Here is an 18227-nt window from a genome sequence, read left to right as displayed (position 1 = left end):
TTCCTTCCTTCCTTCCTTCCTTCCTTCCTTCCTTCCTTCCTTCCTTTCTTCTCTCTCTCTCCCCCTTCCCTTCCCTTTCTTCCTTTTCCTTTCTTTCATCTGGCTCTATCACGCAGACTGGAGTATAGTGGCACAATCTCAGCTCACTGCAGCCTCCACCTCCCAGACTCAAGCCAACCTCTCACCTCAGCCTCCCTAGTAGCTGGGACCAGAGGCACACACCACCATGCTCAGCTAATTTTTGTATTTTTTGTAGAGATGGAGTTCCTCCATATTGCCCAGGCTGGTCCCGAACTCCTGGGCTCAAACAGTCCTCCCACTTTGGCCTCCCAAAGTTGCTGAGATTATAGGCATGAGCCACTGTGCCTAGTTGAAACCTAGTTTTTCTTCATGTTGATTCCTACTGTGTTAATTCTGTGCTAATCTGACTCTGTTGTCTTCCATTTTCAAGATAAATGATTAACAGAAATAGGAGCTACTACGGTTATTCAGAGTTAGTGTACAGAGACAGAAAGGAAAAAAAAAGCAGTTTAAAAAAGGAAAAAAATGGACTGAATGATTAGTAATAAATGAAACATGCGAATATTACCTTGTGTCAAAATTGGAAATCCAAAATGAATAATTAGAGATGTAAAGCATTCCTCCAGTGTAGTTCATGGCTTGAATTCAAAATCATGTTCCAAGGTAAATCTGCTCCATCTTGGTTATCCAAAGGGCAGTTTGGTGTTGACTCAGTTCTGCTCTTTTTTGGTAACTTATTCAAGAAAAGCAAAGAGCAGAAAGTTCGTGGTGTTTTAATCCAGGGAGAGGGAGTGGTGGAAGTAAACAGAGATCCTCCTTCATCAGACGTCGTCAGAACTGCTATGCCCTCTGACTGCATTAGATGAAATACTGCAAATAAATTGGATCCCATTTGGTACTTAATAAGCACAGCTCACTTGGAAGAAGTTTTACTTTTAAGATGTCTTTACTTTGCTTTGGAATATGACAGTTTACCCCTCTGACCACAGGAACCTCTTCAAAATTGTATTTATGCTCCTTCATGGTAATTCAGGAAGTAGAAAGTAATGTTTTTGGTTTTGTTTTTTTTGAGACAGGGTCTCACTGTGTTGCCCAGGTTGGAGTACAGTGGTGCAATCACGGCTCACTGCAGACTTGACCTTTTGGGCTCAAGCAATCCTCCCACTTCAGCCCTCTGAGTAGCTGGGACTATAGGCGTGTGCCACCATGCCCAGCAAATTTTTTGTATTTTTAATACAGACAGGGTTTTTTGCCATCTTGCCCAGGCTGGTCTTGAACTCCTGGACTCAAGTGATCTGCCCACCTTAACCTCCCAAAGTGCTGGGATTACAGGCATGAGCCACTGTGCCCAGTGAAAGTAATGATTTTTAAAAGCACTCCCATAGGTCACCCTTCCTTGAAGACTAATAAGTCAAATTTCCATGATATTAAAGAATAGTATCCTAGAACATTCCAATTGGTTCATTCTGTTTGAGTTAAAGATCTGAAATATGTTCTGATGTTATTCCAGAGCACCTGTGGATTTGAGGGTCCAAGTAAAGTGACCACAAAATAGCATACCTATTAATTATATAAAGAACATGTTTTTCATAAGTATATCCATTATATTTTCACAATAAAAATAACATGATTTTCTTTCTATTTATTTCTTCAGCCTCCAAAAATATCAGATATACCTAAATGCTTTCTTGTAGAAATATGCACATCTGGAAATCCTAAATTGCCCGGTCATGGTTTTTTGGTTTTTTTTGTTTGTTTGTTTTGAGACGGAGTCTCCCTCTGCCACCTAGGCTGGAGGGCAGTGGCGCAATCTCGGCTCACTGCACCCTCCACCTCCTGGGTTCAAGTGAGTCTCTTGCGTCAGCCTCCTGAGTAGGTGGGATAACAGGCGCATGCCACCGTGCCCAGCTAATTTTTGTATTTTTAGTAGAGACGGAGTTTCTCCATGAGACCAAGCTGGTCTCAAACTCCTGACCTCAAACAATCCGCCCACCTCGGCCTCCCAAAGTGCTGGGATTACAGGTGAGGCCTGAGCCTTTGCGCCCAGCCCCAGTCATGTTTTCAATGACCATATTTATGCCCTGTATTCTGCTGAAGACAGAAGTTTAAGGCAGTATCCGACTAACCTCTTCTTACAGATGAGCAGGGTTTGGCACACTAGGGTCTCTGGAGCCAGGACTGAGGATGGCAGGGGAGGGGTGGGTGTGTCCTGGCAGGGCTGGTTCAAGACTTTAGGGCAAGGGGAACTTTTGTCAAATGCCCGGGGAAAGGCAGAGTGGAAGTTGAGGACAGATCAGTAGTGTCAAATTATTGAAGCAGATAGGATATGAGAAGATGGGCTGCCTTAGAGGTAAGTGGCGAGCTTTTGCAGCCAGTTCTGGAAAGAGGACCTGAAAAGATCCAACCTCCATGTAGCGGTCTAAGAATCCTAGAAGTCATCGAATGCTGGGTTTCATGGTAGAAGTTCAAGAGCTGCAAGAATTCAAGGGTCAAGACTGAACAATGATGAAACATGCAGAGAAAAGAGAATTTACATGTCCCTAAAGCAATAATTTGCTACCTTGGCCACACATTAGAATCATCTGTGGAACTTAAAAAAATCCACATGCTTAACCACGTTGCATCCCAGACCAATTAAGTTGGAATCTCATAGGGTGGACTTCAATAGTTGGTATAACTTAAAGCTCTCTGTGACTCCACTTTGCAGCAAGGCTGAGAAAGACTGGTTTAAAGCGAACGGGAGTGTTTACCTGGGTACTTTTGGCCTGGTTTATCCACTTATGTATCATATGCATTATATTCATAGTTAGAATAATTCACAGATTAACCACTATGATACTTAAGTATAAATATACTTAAATTGCACTTAGACTGTTTGTCTACACATGCACTTAAAGCATCCTGCTTGCTAGGGTGCAATTCCCATCATCAAAGACTGAAACCTCTGTAAAGTTTTAGTCCCCCTGATTTAACAAACCAGTGTAGCAAGACATTCATCCTAAAGAGACTTGTACATTAAAGTCGATACAGATTTTTTACTCAATTCAGTGAATTACTGTTTTATCAGGGCTTGGTTAAGCAAGCTTCAGGGCTCCCGAGCTATTTGTGTGAACCAAACAAACCCTAGGTCAGAGATTTGTAGAACTGTATATTATTTCACTGGATATGTAGAGAATAAGGAAACACAAAACCTCTGCATCTCCCAAAGACTGTATTTATGTTGGGGGTATATCCAGTTTTTCATCTGATACTCAGAGAATAGTTTTGACTTTGCAGACCGCCCGATTGCTCTCAGGGCTCTCAGACTACACTTGGAGAACCCCTCATAAGAGGAATATGCATAGTGAAAGAAGTGAAGGCTGCAAGTTCACAGATGCGTTATTTTCTCATTTTCATTTGTAGGGAAATATATGCTGTGTCATTCAATTGCAAGGATTTTATTTTTATTCTTAATTGCCTCCCTAATCCTTTCTCCACTCAGCTGTGGTACTCAGTGCATTCAGATTAAATGTGTGTGTTCCTCTGGGCCAGGAAGGAATAGGTACCATTGATGTGGGCCCTCAAGTGTATTACAGAATAGGGTGATAAACACTCAGGAAAAAGATTCTCCCTGGTAAAGTGCTAAGCAATTGTTAATCAGCATGGTAAAACATGAATGAACATCTTGCTTGTACATTCCAAAGTCCCACAAATGAAAGTTCTTACTCTCAAAGGAGCAAGAGATGAATCCTGCCTATAATGTTTTTATAATGTGGCTGTGAATATTTTTTCCGAGTTTGTAGTCCCAAATCACCTCTTACAATTAAAAAAAAGGCAGGATAAGAAGAAAGATATAAGCTTAAGTAATGGGTCACTGTAGTCAAAATCAGGGAGTAGCCAATTATTTTTGCGATTTACGCTAAGTGTGCATTTAGAAAGTAGGATTAATCTCACTACTTAACCGCAGAAATTAATGAGATGAAATTACATTGTAAAAACCATTGCTTTGTACCTCATGATCTCATTTTTAACAATCTTGTATGTCCTTGTTTTGTAGTACATTTATCCCAAATTCATCGTTTCCAATAAAATATTTTGTTTATTTTATTATATTATATTGAATTTATAGATTTATGTTTTTTTGTTATTGTTTGTTTGTTTGTTTGAGACGGAGTCTCGCTCTGTCACCCAGGCTGGAGTACAGTGGTATGATCTCGGCTCACTGCAACCTCCTCCGCCTCCTGGTTTCAAGCGATTCTCCTGCCTCAGCCTACCAAGGAGCTGAGATTACAGACTCGCGCCACCATGCCCAGCTAATTTTTATATTTTTAGTAGAGACGGGGGTTTTGCCACATTGGCCAGGCTGGTCTTGAACTCCTGACCTCAAGTGATCCACCCGCCTTGGCCTCCCAAAGTGCTGGGATTACAGGCGTGAGCCACCACACCCGGCCAGATTTATGTTTTTAAAATTCAGTTATTTATAAAGATAACACAAAGAAGTCCTAAAAATCACATTCATTATTTAATACTCAAAATATTTGACAGACTTCATATAGGTAATTACACATTAGATGCATATGCTTATATAATGTAGTGTGGATACAGTTATCAGGTCTATTCCTTCCAAAACTCACAACATCAACAAGCTTTAGTTTAAATAGAAGTTAGATGGCCAGGTGAAGTGGTTCATGACTGTAATTCCAGCACTTTGGGAGGCTAAGGTGGGGGCAACACTCGAGCCTAGGAGTTAGTTCAAGACCATCCTGAGCAATATAGCAAGACTCCGTCTCTACAAAACATGGAAAGATTAGCCAGGTGTAGTGGTGTGCTCCTGTGATCCCAGTTACTTGGGAGGCTGAGGTGGGAGGATCATTTGAGCCCAAGAGGTTGAAGCTACAGTGAGACATGATTGTGCCACTGCCTTGGGTGACAGAGCAAGACCCTGTCTGCAAAATGACTAAAGGTTAAAAATAAAATTAATTTTTTTTTTGAGATGGAGTCTTGCTCTGTTGCCCAGGCTGGAGTGCAGTGGCACACTCTTGGCTCACTACAACCTCTGCCTCCTGGGTTCAAGCAATTCTCCTGCCTCAGCCTCCCAAGTAGTTGGGACTATAGGCTCCCACCACCACGCCTGGCTAATTTTTGTATGTTTAGTGGTGATGGGGTTTCACCATGTTGGCCAGGCTGGTGTTGAACTCTTGATCTCATGATCTGCCCGCCTCAGCCTCCCAAAGTGCTGGGATTACAGATGTGAGGCACCACGCCCAGCCTTTTTTTTTTTTTTTTTTGAGACTGAGTCTTGCTCTGTCGCCAGGCTGGAGTGCAATGGGGTGATCTCGGCCTGCTGCAACCTCTGCCTCCTGGGGTCAGGTGATTCTTCTGCCTCAGCCTCCTAAGTAGCTGGGACTACAAGCATGTGCCACCATGTCTAGCTAATTTTTGTATTTTTAGTAGAGACGGGGTTTCACCATGTTGGTCAGGGTGGTCTCGATCTCTTGACCTCATGATCTACCCTCCTCGGCCTCCCAAAGTGTTGGAATTACAGGCATGAGCCACCACGCCCGGCCATAAATTTTTTTTTGATTAGGTGATGCTGGGCACAATGGCACACACCCATTGTCCTAGATACTTGGGAGGCTAAGGCAGGAGGATCACTTGAGCCCAGGGGTTCGAGGCTGCAGTGAGCTATGTTTGCATCATTGCAGTCTAGCCTGGAGAACATAGCTAGATGCTGTCTCATTGAAAAAAAATAAATAAATAAAAATAAAAAAGCAGGGTCAAGGGGTGAAAATTACACCATTTCTTCTGACTTTTTTTAACTTAAATTAACTGCAAAGCCCTAGAGATTATAACTGTTACCTCTAACTGCTTGAGATTCTTGCATAAAGTGTTGTTCTTCCAACATGTTTAGTAGAATAACAGCTCTAGAACTGTTGGTTTGAAGACTAAGTCACTAGCCTCTCTCTAGGTGATGAGTTGAACATCCTCTCTTAACAGCAGAATACTCAGAGCCTCAGGCCTATCAAGTAACTTAGCCAGTTAGTTAGAGGCAACAGAGCCGGGCCTAGCTCAGATCTCCAAATCTAAATCTGGTGTACTCTTCACTGTACTGAATGAATTTCAAGTTCTCCCTGGATTGTGGGCCAAATCATATCACTCTAAAAGTACCAAGTGTGTGGCATGGTGGCAGCCATACAGGAGTCGATTGGGGGTGGGGGGTGGGGAGCAGTGAGGGGGAAGCACTCTAAGCAGATGGAAGAGACAGGCAGAGACCCCAACACAGGAATGCTCTTGGCTCAGTCCGAGGACGGCAGGATGCCAATATGGCTGCAGTGTGGGGAGGAAGGAGCAGAGAGAGGGGAGAGGAAGTCTGAGACGTGAGTGGAAGTCATATCTCACCAGGTCCTGCAGGCCACAGTTATCTCAGCTGCGGCAAGAAATGAGCAGAGGACTTTAATTTTAAGCAGCAGGATGATGCAAGCGGTCCGTGCCTTACGAAAGACCTCTTTAGCTGCTCTATGGAGATTGGACAGCATCCAGAGATGAGCTGGGGATATTGCTAAAGGGAGTGGTGGTGAGAGGTGGCAAGGCAAGGGTTGGATTTGAGAAATACTTCGGAGTTAGCATGGACAGGACTTGGTAAATGTTTAGCTGGGAGGATGGGGGAGCATGGGGGTGCTGTTTGCTGTAGTATGAGGAATTAGTAGCTCTTTTGATCACAGAAAGATCAAGAAGTCTATTGGAAATCCATGCAGAGTCATCAAATTGGCATTAAATGCAACAATCTGGAACTCAGAGACCTTAAATATTTAGGAAAACCTGACCTTGCAGAAACGAAGAGTATTCCAGGACTACGGAATAAGTATTCCTTCAGCATAGGTGAGACGTGAACATTTCAGGAGGAAAGCTCTTCGGACGGCAGGCCAGAGAAAGGCTGGGAGAAGAAAATTAGGAAACGGGACCAGAGGGGGTATCTAAAAAACACAGTGGGACAAAAACAGCACTTTGTGTAACCTCCCTAGTCCCCAGCACACCTTGTATTATTCCGTGGAAATTGTATTAAGGAGAAATATTGAAACATTATACATAATACATTGAATTAGTTAGAGTCATTTAACTACTATAGAACATAATCTGCAATTCATTTACAGTTAACTCCGAAACGATGTTTAATTCATTTTAATGGTATGAAAAGGGGACTTAACATGTTAAATGCAGGTTACAAGTACCAAAAAATTACAAGCTATGATTTTCAGTGTCAAATTTACAATACAACAGATCTATGGGGCTGGGGAGTAAAGGAGTCAAAGAAGGCACCGAAATACCCTCTCCTCCCATTATTTCTAGAATTGTTTGAAGTGGCAGCTTTCATGAAGATAAAATCACTATGCCTCTTCATTAATAACAGTAGGTTCTCATTTTCAAGTGTATCTCATTCAGCAGTAGGGATGGGGGGATGGGAAAAAGTCCTTTTCAGTTTTTGCTGTTAGTTGTAATATGCTTGAAACCAACATGCTGTCTCAAAAAGGCTCACTTATTTGAGTGGCTCTGATTTGAATAAAGAGTCTCATCTTATCTGAAGCTGCTGAATTGGAGGCAGGATTGATCATGGCTTCTTAGAGGGATAAAATCTGAGGAAGAGATCTCCACAGTACAACTACTTGCCTTAAATAGTACAGCTTTGGAACAAAAGCGCTTTGCTCTTCTCAGTCAATAGCAATAGCTCAGTTGGAAATTTTGCTAATGTTAAAAAAAAAACTGTTAGCAACAACATAGATTGCTATGTTGAAAGAAAATTCTATTATGTCTGTGACTATTTCCGTCTTGTTTTTTTACTATGACATGTGAAATTGTTTCCTACTTTTATTTTTTTGAGAAAAGGATGTGTTCGCTGTTGTTTACCAAAAACACATGTGAGCCTTAGTGTGTAAACACACTAGAGTTTTATTTTGCTCTTATGATTCACTGTCTGGCTCACACATACCATAATTATCCATATTTGTACACATAGCATGGCCTTATATAATCAAAGATGACACTGTTGAGGCATAAACTCTAAACTGGGGTGTGATCAAGGGAATTTTTTCACAATCCTGTATGATTGGATAAATAGTCTGGACTTTGAAGTCTGGACTGACCACTTGAAGTATGTGACCTCCAAAATTCTGCATTTTTTTTGTCGTCTCCTGGCAACATAACATATTTATACTTTGGCCACCACCTCCCCTTCCAGAAAGGTCTGCTGCTGTTTTAAAGTTTAAAACAACAAATGAGAAAGTCGTCTCTATTGAAGGTTCAGAATTCCTGAAGCTCTTCTCTCTGCTTTCTGTTTATGTCGACAGATAACAGCAATGCTGGGTACAAATAAATCAACAGAAAGAACCCTTCTCTTTTCAGATTAGTGAGCATGCATCTTTAGTTATTAAAACAGCACTCCAGGAGTTTTCTAGTTATAGTGTCATTTTCATTAAGCCCTTTTCACCGTTTAGCAAAGACAACTTGGGGGCAAGTGACGGGAGCAGGGGATGGAAGGAAATTGGAAACAAGGTAAGGACAAATGTTCCAAGGTGTGAATATAAGCTGGGACTGCAGAAACCTCAGGTCCTTCCATCTGAAATCTGACACCCAGCTACTCCAGTGGCCTCTGTGGGCTTCTCCCAGAATCACAGAATAACTGGGCACTTTACTGAGATCCCAGGAGCTGCTTTTGAGACCCACGGTGGTCTGGTTTTTCTCCTGCGTTTTGCCTCTCTAGTCTTCTGTCCTACCTTCAAGCAACCTCAACAAGATGGAGAAAGAATTTGAATTTCACCTTCTGGGATCTTAGGTTATACTTGAAAGCACTTCATATTGACAGCTTTGATGTGAAGGGCACCTTCACTTCTGGCTGGTTTCTCGTTCTCAGCACTCTGGACATATTGTGCCGGGTTGCTCTTTGTGATGAGAGGCTCTTCTGTGCGTTGTAGGATGCCGAGCAGGAACCCTGGCCTCTGCCCACTAGATTCCAGTAAACTCCTCACCCGTCCCCATTGTGGCAAGCAACTACGGCTCTAGAAATTGCCCAATGTCCCCTGAGGGGTCAAAATCACCCCCAGTCCAGAACCACTGAGTTACAGCAAAGGAAATTAACGTTTATTTGGCAATTCTGGTGTGCCAGATGTGTACTAGATGTTTTATGTAATTCTGGCAATTATCCTTTGAAGTCTTATCCTCTTTTTATGGATTAGGAACCTGGGAGATGACAAGGAGAACTGCTGTTTTGTTTGTGCTTTCCTTTTACTGATTTTCTGGTACTCAACAATGAAAATATAACCAGAAAAATTATTGTATACCTAGGAAAAGAACCCTGAAAACATGCTATTTTAATATATTTATCCCATAATATGACTATGCATTTCAGACATTCATTACCTAAGTTACAGACATCTAATGTGAAAATTTGTCAGAAGTATGAAAAGTAAAAAAAAAAAAATACTGTTGGACATGGACTTAACCACTTAAATTAAGGTTGCTTTTCTTTTTCTATTCTCTTAAACTGGCAAGTGACCAAATTGTTTTGGATTTCTTATTTGTTCTGGTATCAGCCATGACAAATTATCTCTCATCTAAACCATCATTTTCACAGGGTGTGATGGCTCACACCTATAATCCCAGCACTTTGGGAGGCCAAGGTGGGCAGACCACTTGAGGCCAGGAGTTCAAGACCAGCCTGGCCAACATGTTGAAACCCCATCTCTAGTAAAAACAAGCAAACAACAACACAAAAGTAATTAGCCAGGCATAGCAGCACACGCCTGTAATCCCAGCTACCTCAGGAGGCTGAGGCATGAGGATTGCTTGAACCCAGGAGGCAGAGGTTGCAGTGAGCCAAGATGGCTCTGCAGCCTGGGCAACAGAGCGATACTTCATCTCAAAAAAAAAAAAAAAAAATTAAGTCCATCACTTCCTGTCTCACCTGAACCTCAATTATTCACTTTTCTGGGTTTCAATCTCAAGTCTATTTCTCATTGACACGTACATTTTTTCCTCAGTTTTTCCTCATTAGTTTTTATCTTTATGCTCTTCCCAAGGAACTCAACAAAATATCTCTCAGTCTCATTTGAGAGCAAGAAACACACACACACACACACACACACACAGAGTTATTTAGTAGTAGAGAATTTATAGAAGCTTGGAAAGGCTTTGAAAGTCCTATATGTTCCATTTAGAATTTACATCCTCATCCTTCTCTTCAAACCTCAGTTGCTTTTGGTTACCTGAAATCATTATTAGTTAGCATTTTTCTGTTGTAAATATATTTTAATGGCATTATAAATTAAAGTGGGCTGGGTTTGGAAAGCTAATACAGAAATATGCCATTGTCAGAAGAGAAAGGAACTATGGTTTCAAGTTTAAAACTGGCATCCAAATATAATGTTTCCAAACTTTCAGAACATTTCTTTCAAACAAATATAGATTGAATACAGGCCAAAGAATTTTTTTTTTAATTCATTAAAGGAGCCAGCATGGTTAAGCCAGTTTGAAAGATTATGGGAAAGGTTTAAGTATTTATAGTCATTGAAAGAAAGAACAGTGGGCTATGATTGTTCAATTAGATACAAGAACTGGTTAGTACTCCCCAGAACAATAAAATGACGACTTAGGATGGGCCAGACGCGGCGGCTGATGCTGTAATCCCAGCACTTTGGGAGGCCAAGGTGGGCAGATCACCTGAGGTCAGGAGTTTGAGACCAGTCTGGCCAATATGGCAAAACTTTATCTCTACTAAAAGTACAAAAATTAGACAGGTGTAATGGCAAGTGCCTGTAATTCCAGCTATTCGAGAGGCTGAGGCATGAGAATTGCTTGAACCCAGGAGGCGGAGGCTGTAATGAGCCAAGATCGTGCCACTGCACCCCAGCCTGGGTAACAGAGCAAGACTCCATCTCAAAAACAGAAAGAAAAAAAAAAGATGACTTAGGGAATAATCTTTCCTACAAGACCGCAATCATTTGCATTTCTTCTAGACCAATTTATTTATATTGGACGAATTCATTTGCATGTCTGTCAGTTTTTGACAAGTTAAAGTCTATCCTCACAGAGATAAAAAATATCCTAACCCATAATAAATGCTGAGTTAAACAAAGGGTTCTAATTTCCCTAGAAAATTAGATAATCCTTGGTTGCGTGTTAGACACTGAAACTTTATTTGAGGTTGAAAAGTAATATCAATATCAACCCACTGTAGAAAGTTTGAAAAGTACTAAATTTTTTAAAAGGAAAGAAAAAACAAATACCCTGAAACCACTACTCGGTAACCCACAACCACTGTTAACATAATTCATATGCTTCCTTACAAGTTTCTTCTAAATATTTTTAACAGTGGAATATTTATTGTAAAAACAAATTGGTAGTCCACTTTTTTGTTTTGCTTTTCTTTTCTCTTCTTTCTTCTTCTTCTTCTTTTTTTTTTTTTTTTTTTTTTTCTTTTTTCTTTTTTTAGACAGGTCTCACTCCCATTGCCCAGACTGGTGTGCAGTAGCATAATCTTGGCTCGCTGCCCCCTCGACTTCCTGGAGTCAAGCAATCCTCCCATCTCAGCCTCCTGAGTAGCTGGGACTACAGGCATGCACCACTATGCCTGAGGTCTTTCTTTATTGCCCAGGCTGGTCTTGAACTCTTGAGCTCATGTGATCTGTTCATCTCAACCTCCCAAAGTGCTGGCATTACAGGTGTGAGCCACCATGCACAGCCTACTTTTTTCTTTTATTTACTCTTATCTATTGTAGCATTTGTTATATAACGGAAGTGTCTCATAAGCATTTTAATGGCCACAATGGTCTAGCACTTTTTGTATCAAAAATTTTTAACAGTTTTTCCTAATTTTAAACACTTATTTATTATAAATTATTTTGGAATATAAAGAAGCATAGAAAATATTATAATGACCAGTGATGTAGGTATGACCTAGTTTTGAAAACATATTACTGATAAAACTGCCCCTTCTCCTCACTAACCCTTCCAAATATACTCCTCTCCAGACATACCACTATCCTGGATTTGGTATTCATTATTTTCATATTTATTTTTTACATGTTTTACCACCTACATAAAATATATAGTATTTCTGCATATTTTCAAATTTGCTGCAAATCATGTCATAGGTTCTTTTTAAAAAATATCTCTATATATTAAGGTGTACAACATGATATTTTGATACTCATATACACAGTGAAATGAAACTGGATCATTATCTTGTACCATAAACAAAATCAACTCAAAGTGGATTAAAGACCTGAAACCATCAGATTCCTAGAAGAAAACATTATGGAAAAGCTGCTGAATACTGGCCTTGGTAATAATTGTTTTAAAACATCACACCAAAATCTCAGGCAACAAAAACAAAAATAAACAAGTGAGATTACACCAAACCAAAAAGCTTTCCCATAGCAGAGGAAATAGTCATCCAAATGAAAAGGCAGCCTGTGGGTTGGGAAAAAATATTTTCAAATTACGTATCTGATAAGGAGCTAATACCCCAAATATATAAAGAACTCACAGAATGGAAAAAAGACATAACCTGATTTTAAAATATACAAAGGACCTAAATGGACATTTCTCCAAAGAAGACATAAAACTCTGGCCAACAAATATATGTAAAAGTGTCAACGTCACTAATCATCAGGGAAATGCAAGTCAAAATCACAATGAAATACTAGTTTACTCTTGTTAGGATGGCTGCGATCCAAAGGACAAGAGATAACAAGTGTTGGTGAGGGTGTGGAGAAAAGGGAACCCTTGTACACACAGGTTCTTAAGGTACCTTACAGTTCCCAAACTTGCTGTTTCTATCAACATTGTGTTTGTAGGGATTTACTCAAGTAGGTAACTTCCGGACCATTCACTTTCACTACTGAATAGTATCCAAAATTTTATCCACTTTTCTATTGATATGCATCTAGGTTTTTTCTTCCTCTCTTCCTCTCTTTCTTTCTCTCTCTCCTTCCTTCCTTCCTTCCTTCCATCCTTCCTTCCTTCCTTCTTTCCTTCTTTTTTTTTTTTTTGAAACAGGGTCTCACTCCACCCAGACTGGAGTGCAGTGGTATGATCATAGCTCATTGCAGCCTCTACCTCCCAGATTCAAATGATCCTCCCAACTCAGCCTCCCGAGTAGCTGGGACCACAGGCACATGCCACCATGCCTAGCTAACTTTAAAATTTTTTTGCAGAGATGGTGTCTTCCTTTGTTGTCCAGGCTGGTTTCAAACTCCTGGACTCAAATGATCCTCCCACCTTGGCTTCCCAAAGTGCTGGAATTATCGGCGTGAGCCACCATGCCCAGCCTGTTTCCTGTTTTTTACTACAGCCCCTCAGTGTAGCTAAGGACATTTCGTTCATGTACCTCCCTATGTACTCATGTGAGGGTATCCCTGGGCCTAAGTACTTGGGCATCAGCAGTTTCATTATATCCTGCTAAATATCTAATGTGACTGTTCCAGTTTATACTCCCACCAGCAGGCTGGGCACAGTGGCTCATGCCTGTAATCCCAGCACTTTGGGAGGCCAAGGCGGGCAGATCACTTGAGGTCAGGAGTTCGAGACAGTCTGGCCAACATGCTGAACCCCCATATCTACTAAAAAGACAAAAATTAGCCAGGCTTGGTGGCACTCACCTGTAATCCCAGCTACTCAAGAGGCTGAGGCAGGAGAATCGCTTGAACCCGAGAGGCAGAGGTTGCAATGAGCCGAGATCGTGCCACTGCACTCCAGCCTGGGCAACAGAGCAAGACTCCGTCTCTAAATAAATAAATAAGGTATACTCCCACCAACAGAATGTGAAAGTCTAGTTGCTCTGCATCACAGGCTTATGAACCTTTTCTGTAAAGGGCCACGTAGGAAATATTTAAGGCTTTGTGAGTTACATGGTCACTGTTGCAATGACTGCTCTTGTAGCACAAAAACAGCCATGGAGCATACATAAACCAACAAGCCCATATGTTCCAATAAACCTTTATTTAAGAACATTGATTTGAATTTCATGTAATTGTCATGTGCCACAAAATACCATTCTGTTTTTTTTTTTCCCTAGTAATTAAAAAATGTAAAACACATTCTTAGCTTGCAGGTTATACAAAACAGGTGGCTGGCTAAGTTTGACTGTGGGCCATAGCTTGCCATCCCCTTCTTGACATTTTCACCAAGATCTGAGATTTTCAGGTTTGTAAAAAATATTTCCACCATGATGGATGCAAAATGGTAAACTGTGATTTCAGTTTGTATCTCCTGATTAGAAAGGAAGTCCCGTTTATTGACCACTAGAATTTTATCTCCTATGATTTATCTATTCATGTCTTGTTTTCCATTTTCTTTTAGTTGTGAGTCTTTTGATTTATAGGAGTTCTATTTCCTGGATAGTAATACCTATGTGTGTGTGTGTGTGTGTGTGTGTGTGTGTGTGTGTGTGTTGCAAGCATGCTCTCAGAATATTGTGTTTATTATTTCAACTTTTAATGCTGTCTTTTAATATAAATAAGCTTTTAATTTAAAAAAGTAAATATCTCCAAGTGATACTCATTTGACTGTGAAAAAAATTAGATTTTCCATACACACTGAGAACTTGAAAGGCGATAAAAAAAGAAAGATCACTTTCTTGTGTGCAAAAGAGAAAATATTTCTTCAGTGAGTGGGAGTAGAAAAATAGTTTTACTATTATTCCAGACTTTTTCAGGGCAGTAGTTTCTTTGAATGCCAACAGCGTATCCAGTTATGCAACCTATTGTTCTGTTCTGAAGAAAGGATTCTCAAGCAGTGCTGGAGTCCTGGCTGCCCCGAGGGACCTGTCGCATCTGATACTAATGAAGTGTTACTCTACTTTGACAAGTTTGCAGGCGTCCGTCCGTCTTCCAAGCCAGCTGACGTAATTCAGAAGAGTATAAGACCCTCCCACTTGCGTTTGTTCATTGACTTTGATGAGCTCCTCTGCTCTGCCTAAGTGGTTCTGGAACAGAAAGCTGTTGTGATCCGATGAACTTTAGAAAGTCACACTAACTAATACTACACACCCCAAGCCAGCAAGAAAAAGGAAAGCAGTTGCTATGCTGTTCAGCAAAGCAAGACTTGGCTGCCTTTAGCTAGTCCTGAATTTTTGCTCCTGTGAAGAAAATTCCTGCTGGAGTGCTGGGCGCACTTGGAATTGGTCTAGCATGCTTGACAGACGCCTTATAGCTCCTCAAACTAAATACATTATTCCTGGGGTAAGCATACGGGAGAGAAGCCGGCCAGATGCATGGTGTGGTTTAAAGAAAACAGGAATGCATAGAACTGTTGCTGAGCTTGAGCTAAAATCATATTAGTTACTTAACTTTTTAGACTTTCTTATCTTGCCAGAAATGTTGCCATTCACAGTGTTATTACTTTAATGCTGTGGTGATTTAAGCAAGTGAAACTGGAACTCTGGTTTTTAAACTGTATCTTACTGAACTTCGTTTAGTAGCTTGGAGAGAGAGTCCAGGTGCAGACAAATTTAGTGGAAAATGAAAATGCTTTTTCCAGCTATAGACCAGCACTTGTCTTGAGTATCATTCTGACAGCCTAGCCACTGAACTGTTTGTGTGTCTGAGACTTTTCTGTGTAAATCACGATGGTCTGACTTGCTGTGTTGCTGCAAATTAAGATTTTTTTATTCTTCGTCACTTTAGAAATTTTGAATTTAATAAAATACAAACATGAGAGTCTAAAGTTTAAAATACTTAAACATAAAGCTTTGCCACACGAGGACTGACTGTTTGGGTCTTCGGATTTGGTTTAGAACTTTTAAAGAAAAGACCATATTATTATTTATTGGTGCCTTTTTAGGAAAGGATGAAAACACGCACAGAAGAATCCTGAACCTAAAACTAAACCAGAGCCTGTAAAAATAAAAATCATGAAGTTAGAAATATTTGTGCTAATAGGACATGAAAATACCATTTTAATTTGTCTAAACATTATTTTAAGTACTTCTTTTGTTTCTAATTGTTCCAAACTATACTAAATTTAGTATAATAGAGAAAAAAAAATACTTGCTAGGAAATATCTTTGTGGTCATTTCTTCTGTGTTGTATTGTATAAAACTGGAAACTGAGATACTTTGCTTAATCTATGTGATTTTGATGATTCTTTTATTAGATTTCACTTTAAGTTTTATGAAGATACAGAATTTGACTTTCTGAGTTGGCCCTCATTAAGTATTATATGCAACAATTCTATTTATTTAGGTTCTGACATGGCTGGCAATGTATACACTAATTATCAACGATTTCTGGGCATTAGATACGTCCCACCCGCTTATCAAATGCTATTCACATCCAATTTATAAATTATTCAATACCTGTTTGAGTACATCTGGAATTACTTCCTGTAAACTTGCTTGCTTTTTAAGAATATTATCAAACATGAAATAACTGCTATATTTTTCCTGCAGAGGAATTCTGTGAATTACAAAAACATGTATAACCTAAAATGCAAATGGCCAAATACATTCCATTGGCCATTTTGAATATTTTCACCAACAAAACTGATCACAATTATGTCACAGTTATTTAATAAGAATGGCAATGCGTATGATTTTAAATAGTCACAAGGCCAGGTGTGGTGGCTCACACCTGTAATCCCAAAAGTTTGGGAGGCCGAGATGGGAGGATGGCTTGAGGCCAGAAGCTAGAGACCAGCCTGGGCAGCATAGCAAGAGCTGTGTCTACAAAAATAATAATAATCACATGAATAATTTATCCTACAATTAATTTTAGACCTGTCTTTAAGTATTATGGGGAATCTGCACAGGGATGTTTATTCTTTTAAATTACTTCTTCCCTAAAAATAGACTTTTTGTTTCCTATGGCCTGGCCACTTCTCATTTTAACTAATAACTATGCTTGAATAGGGCTTATAAATACATGGATTTTTGGATTTTTGAATGGTTAAAGTTTAAAATAACTCTTTATAAAGTTTTTATTCTGTAACCATTCAACACTTTAAATTCAGTCTTTCTCCAAGTTCTCCAATAATGACAGAAATGCTTCTTTCAAGTTTGGACAAGAATATAAATGGAGAGAATTTTTAAAATTATACATATGTATATTTATATATGTATATTTATGTGTGCCTGTGCATTGTGGGATAGGTTTTTAGAATGCTGAATAAACTGTGTGGTCTTTATTTTTGTTCTAATCCCAAGTATGATTTCAGTTTTTATATCAGTTTCAGTTTATTTCAGTACCTTCTAATGCCATTCCAAACCCCAAATGCAGAAAACACATTTAGAAATTACCCATTTAATTCTCATTGTGCATTAAAATGAAATCAATAAACCAATGCAATTTGGTGTAATTACTTTCTACTGCCAAAGGCGAATATATATAGATCAGTCTTACTAGCTTTAAGTGCGCAATTTATTTATGAATCCTGGTATTGTTGCATTGTAAATTTCTTGAACATAGTATCTTTAATAACTGCAATTGTGTGCCATTATTCTTAGACCCAGATGGTCACTTCTTTTCTATTCTTTCTTCCCTTCCTCCAGATAACAATGATCTCTCTGATTTGGGCAGGTTATTATTATTATTATTATTATTACCCATCATTTTTGTTTTTTCTGACTGTGGGTAAGAGCCAAGTATTTGGATCTAGTCAGACTTGACATTGAATACTAAACCATCTCCTAAATAATGGTGTAATCTGGCAGATTTTGTCTTCTCTGATCCTCAGTTTCATCATCTGTAAAATTCGGAATAATAATAGCTGTGTTTCAAGATATTTGTGAGAATTTTTTTAAAGATCAGAGTACATACATAGAATATAAGTAGATAGATGGCTTAACATAGTTCCTAGAGTTATTAAGGGAAGGTGTATGCCTTCCTGTATTTTCTGCAGTGGCTAGGAATGAAAGAACTTAGCTCTGAAATCCCAAACTATGATATTTCCGATAGGCAGCAAAGGAAAGTGATTTTTTATTTGCATATTGGAGGACGGGGAGGGATTAAATGTCACCCTTGTGAAGTGTGACTCTTAATTGGAGACCTGTGGGTCAGCTATCAGAGGGCTGGGAGGAGAAAGCAAATATAGATGCTCTAAAACTGTGTGCAAATATTTCAGTCTCTGCATATGTGAACATTTTCTAGCTTCTGTCGGTTCTCAAAGTGGTCCTCAACTCCTAAGTGGTAATAAATAAATAAATAAATACATAAATAAATAAATAAATCCTGAATGGA

General features: G+C 39.5%; 1 protein-coding gene across 10 annotated transcripts in view; it reads left to right on the top strand.

The window, feature by feature from the left end:
• CACNB2 (calcium channel, voltage-dependent, beta 2 subunit) overlaps positions 1-18227 on the top strand; it is a 449623-nt gene that overhangs the window by 211045 nt on the left and 220351 nt on the right. For 2 of the 10 annotated variants that reach the window (XM_011968897.1, XM_011968894.1), the window contains exon 1: positions 14942-15233. The exons of the other annotated variants lie outside the window; for them this stretch is intronic. In XM_011968897.1, the coding sequence (XP_011824287.1) occupies positions 15183-15233 (51 nt within the window). In that variant the 5' untranslated portion in view covers positions 14942-15182. Of the gene's footprint in view, positions 1-14941; positions 15234-18227 lie in introns of those variants that run through there. 10 annotated transcript variants of the gene reach the window in all.

This window comes from Mandrillus leucophaeus, unplaced genomic scaffold, assembly GCF_000951045.1.
Source record: "Mandrillus leucophaeus isolate KB7577 unplaced genomic scaffold, Mleu.le_1.0 Scaffold863, whole genome shotgun sequence".
Lineage (NCBI taxonomy): Eukaryota > Metazoa > Chordata > Mammalia > Primates > Cercopithecidae > Mandrillus > Mandrillus leucophaeus.
This window is presented reverse-complemented; position numbering and strand designations above follow the sequence as displayed.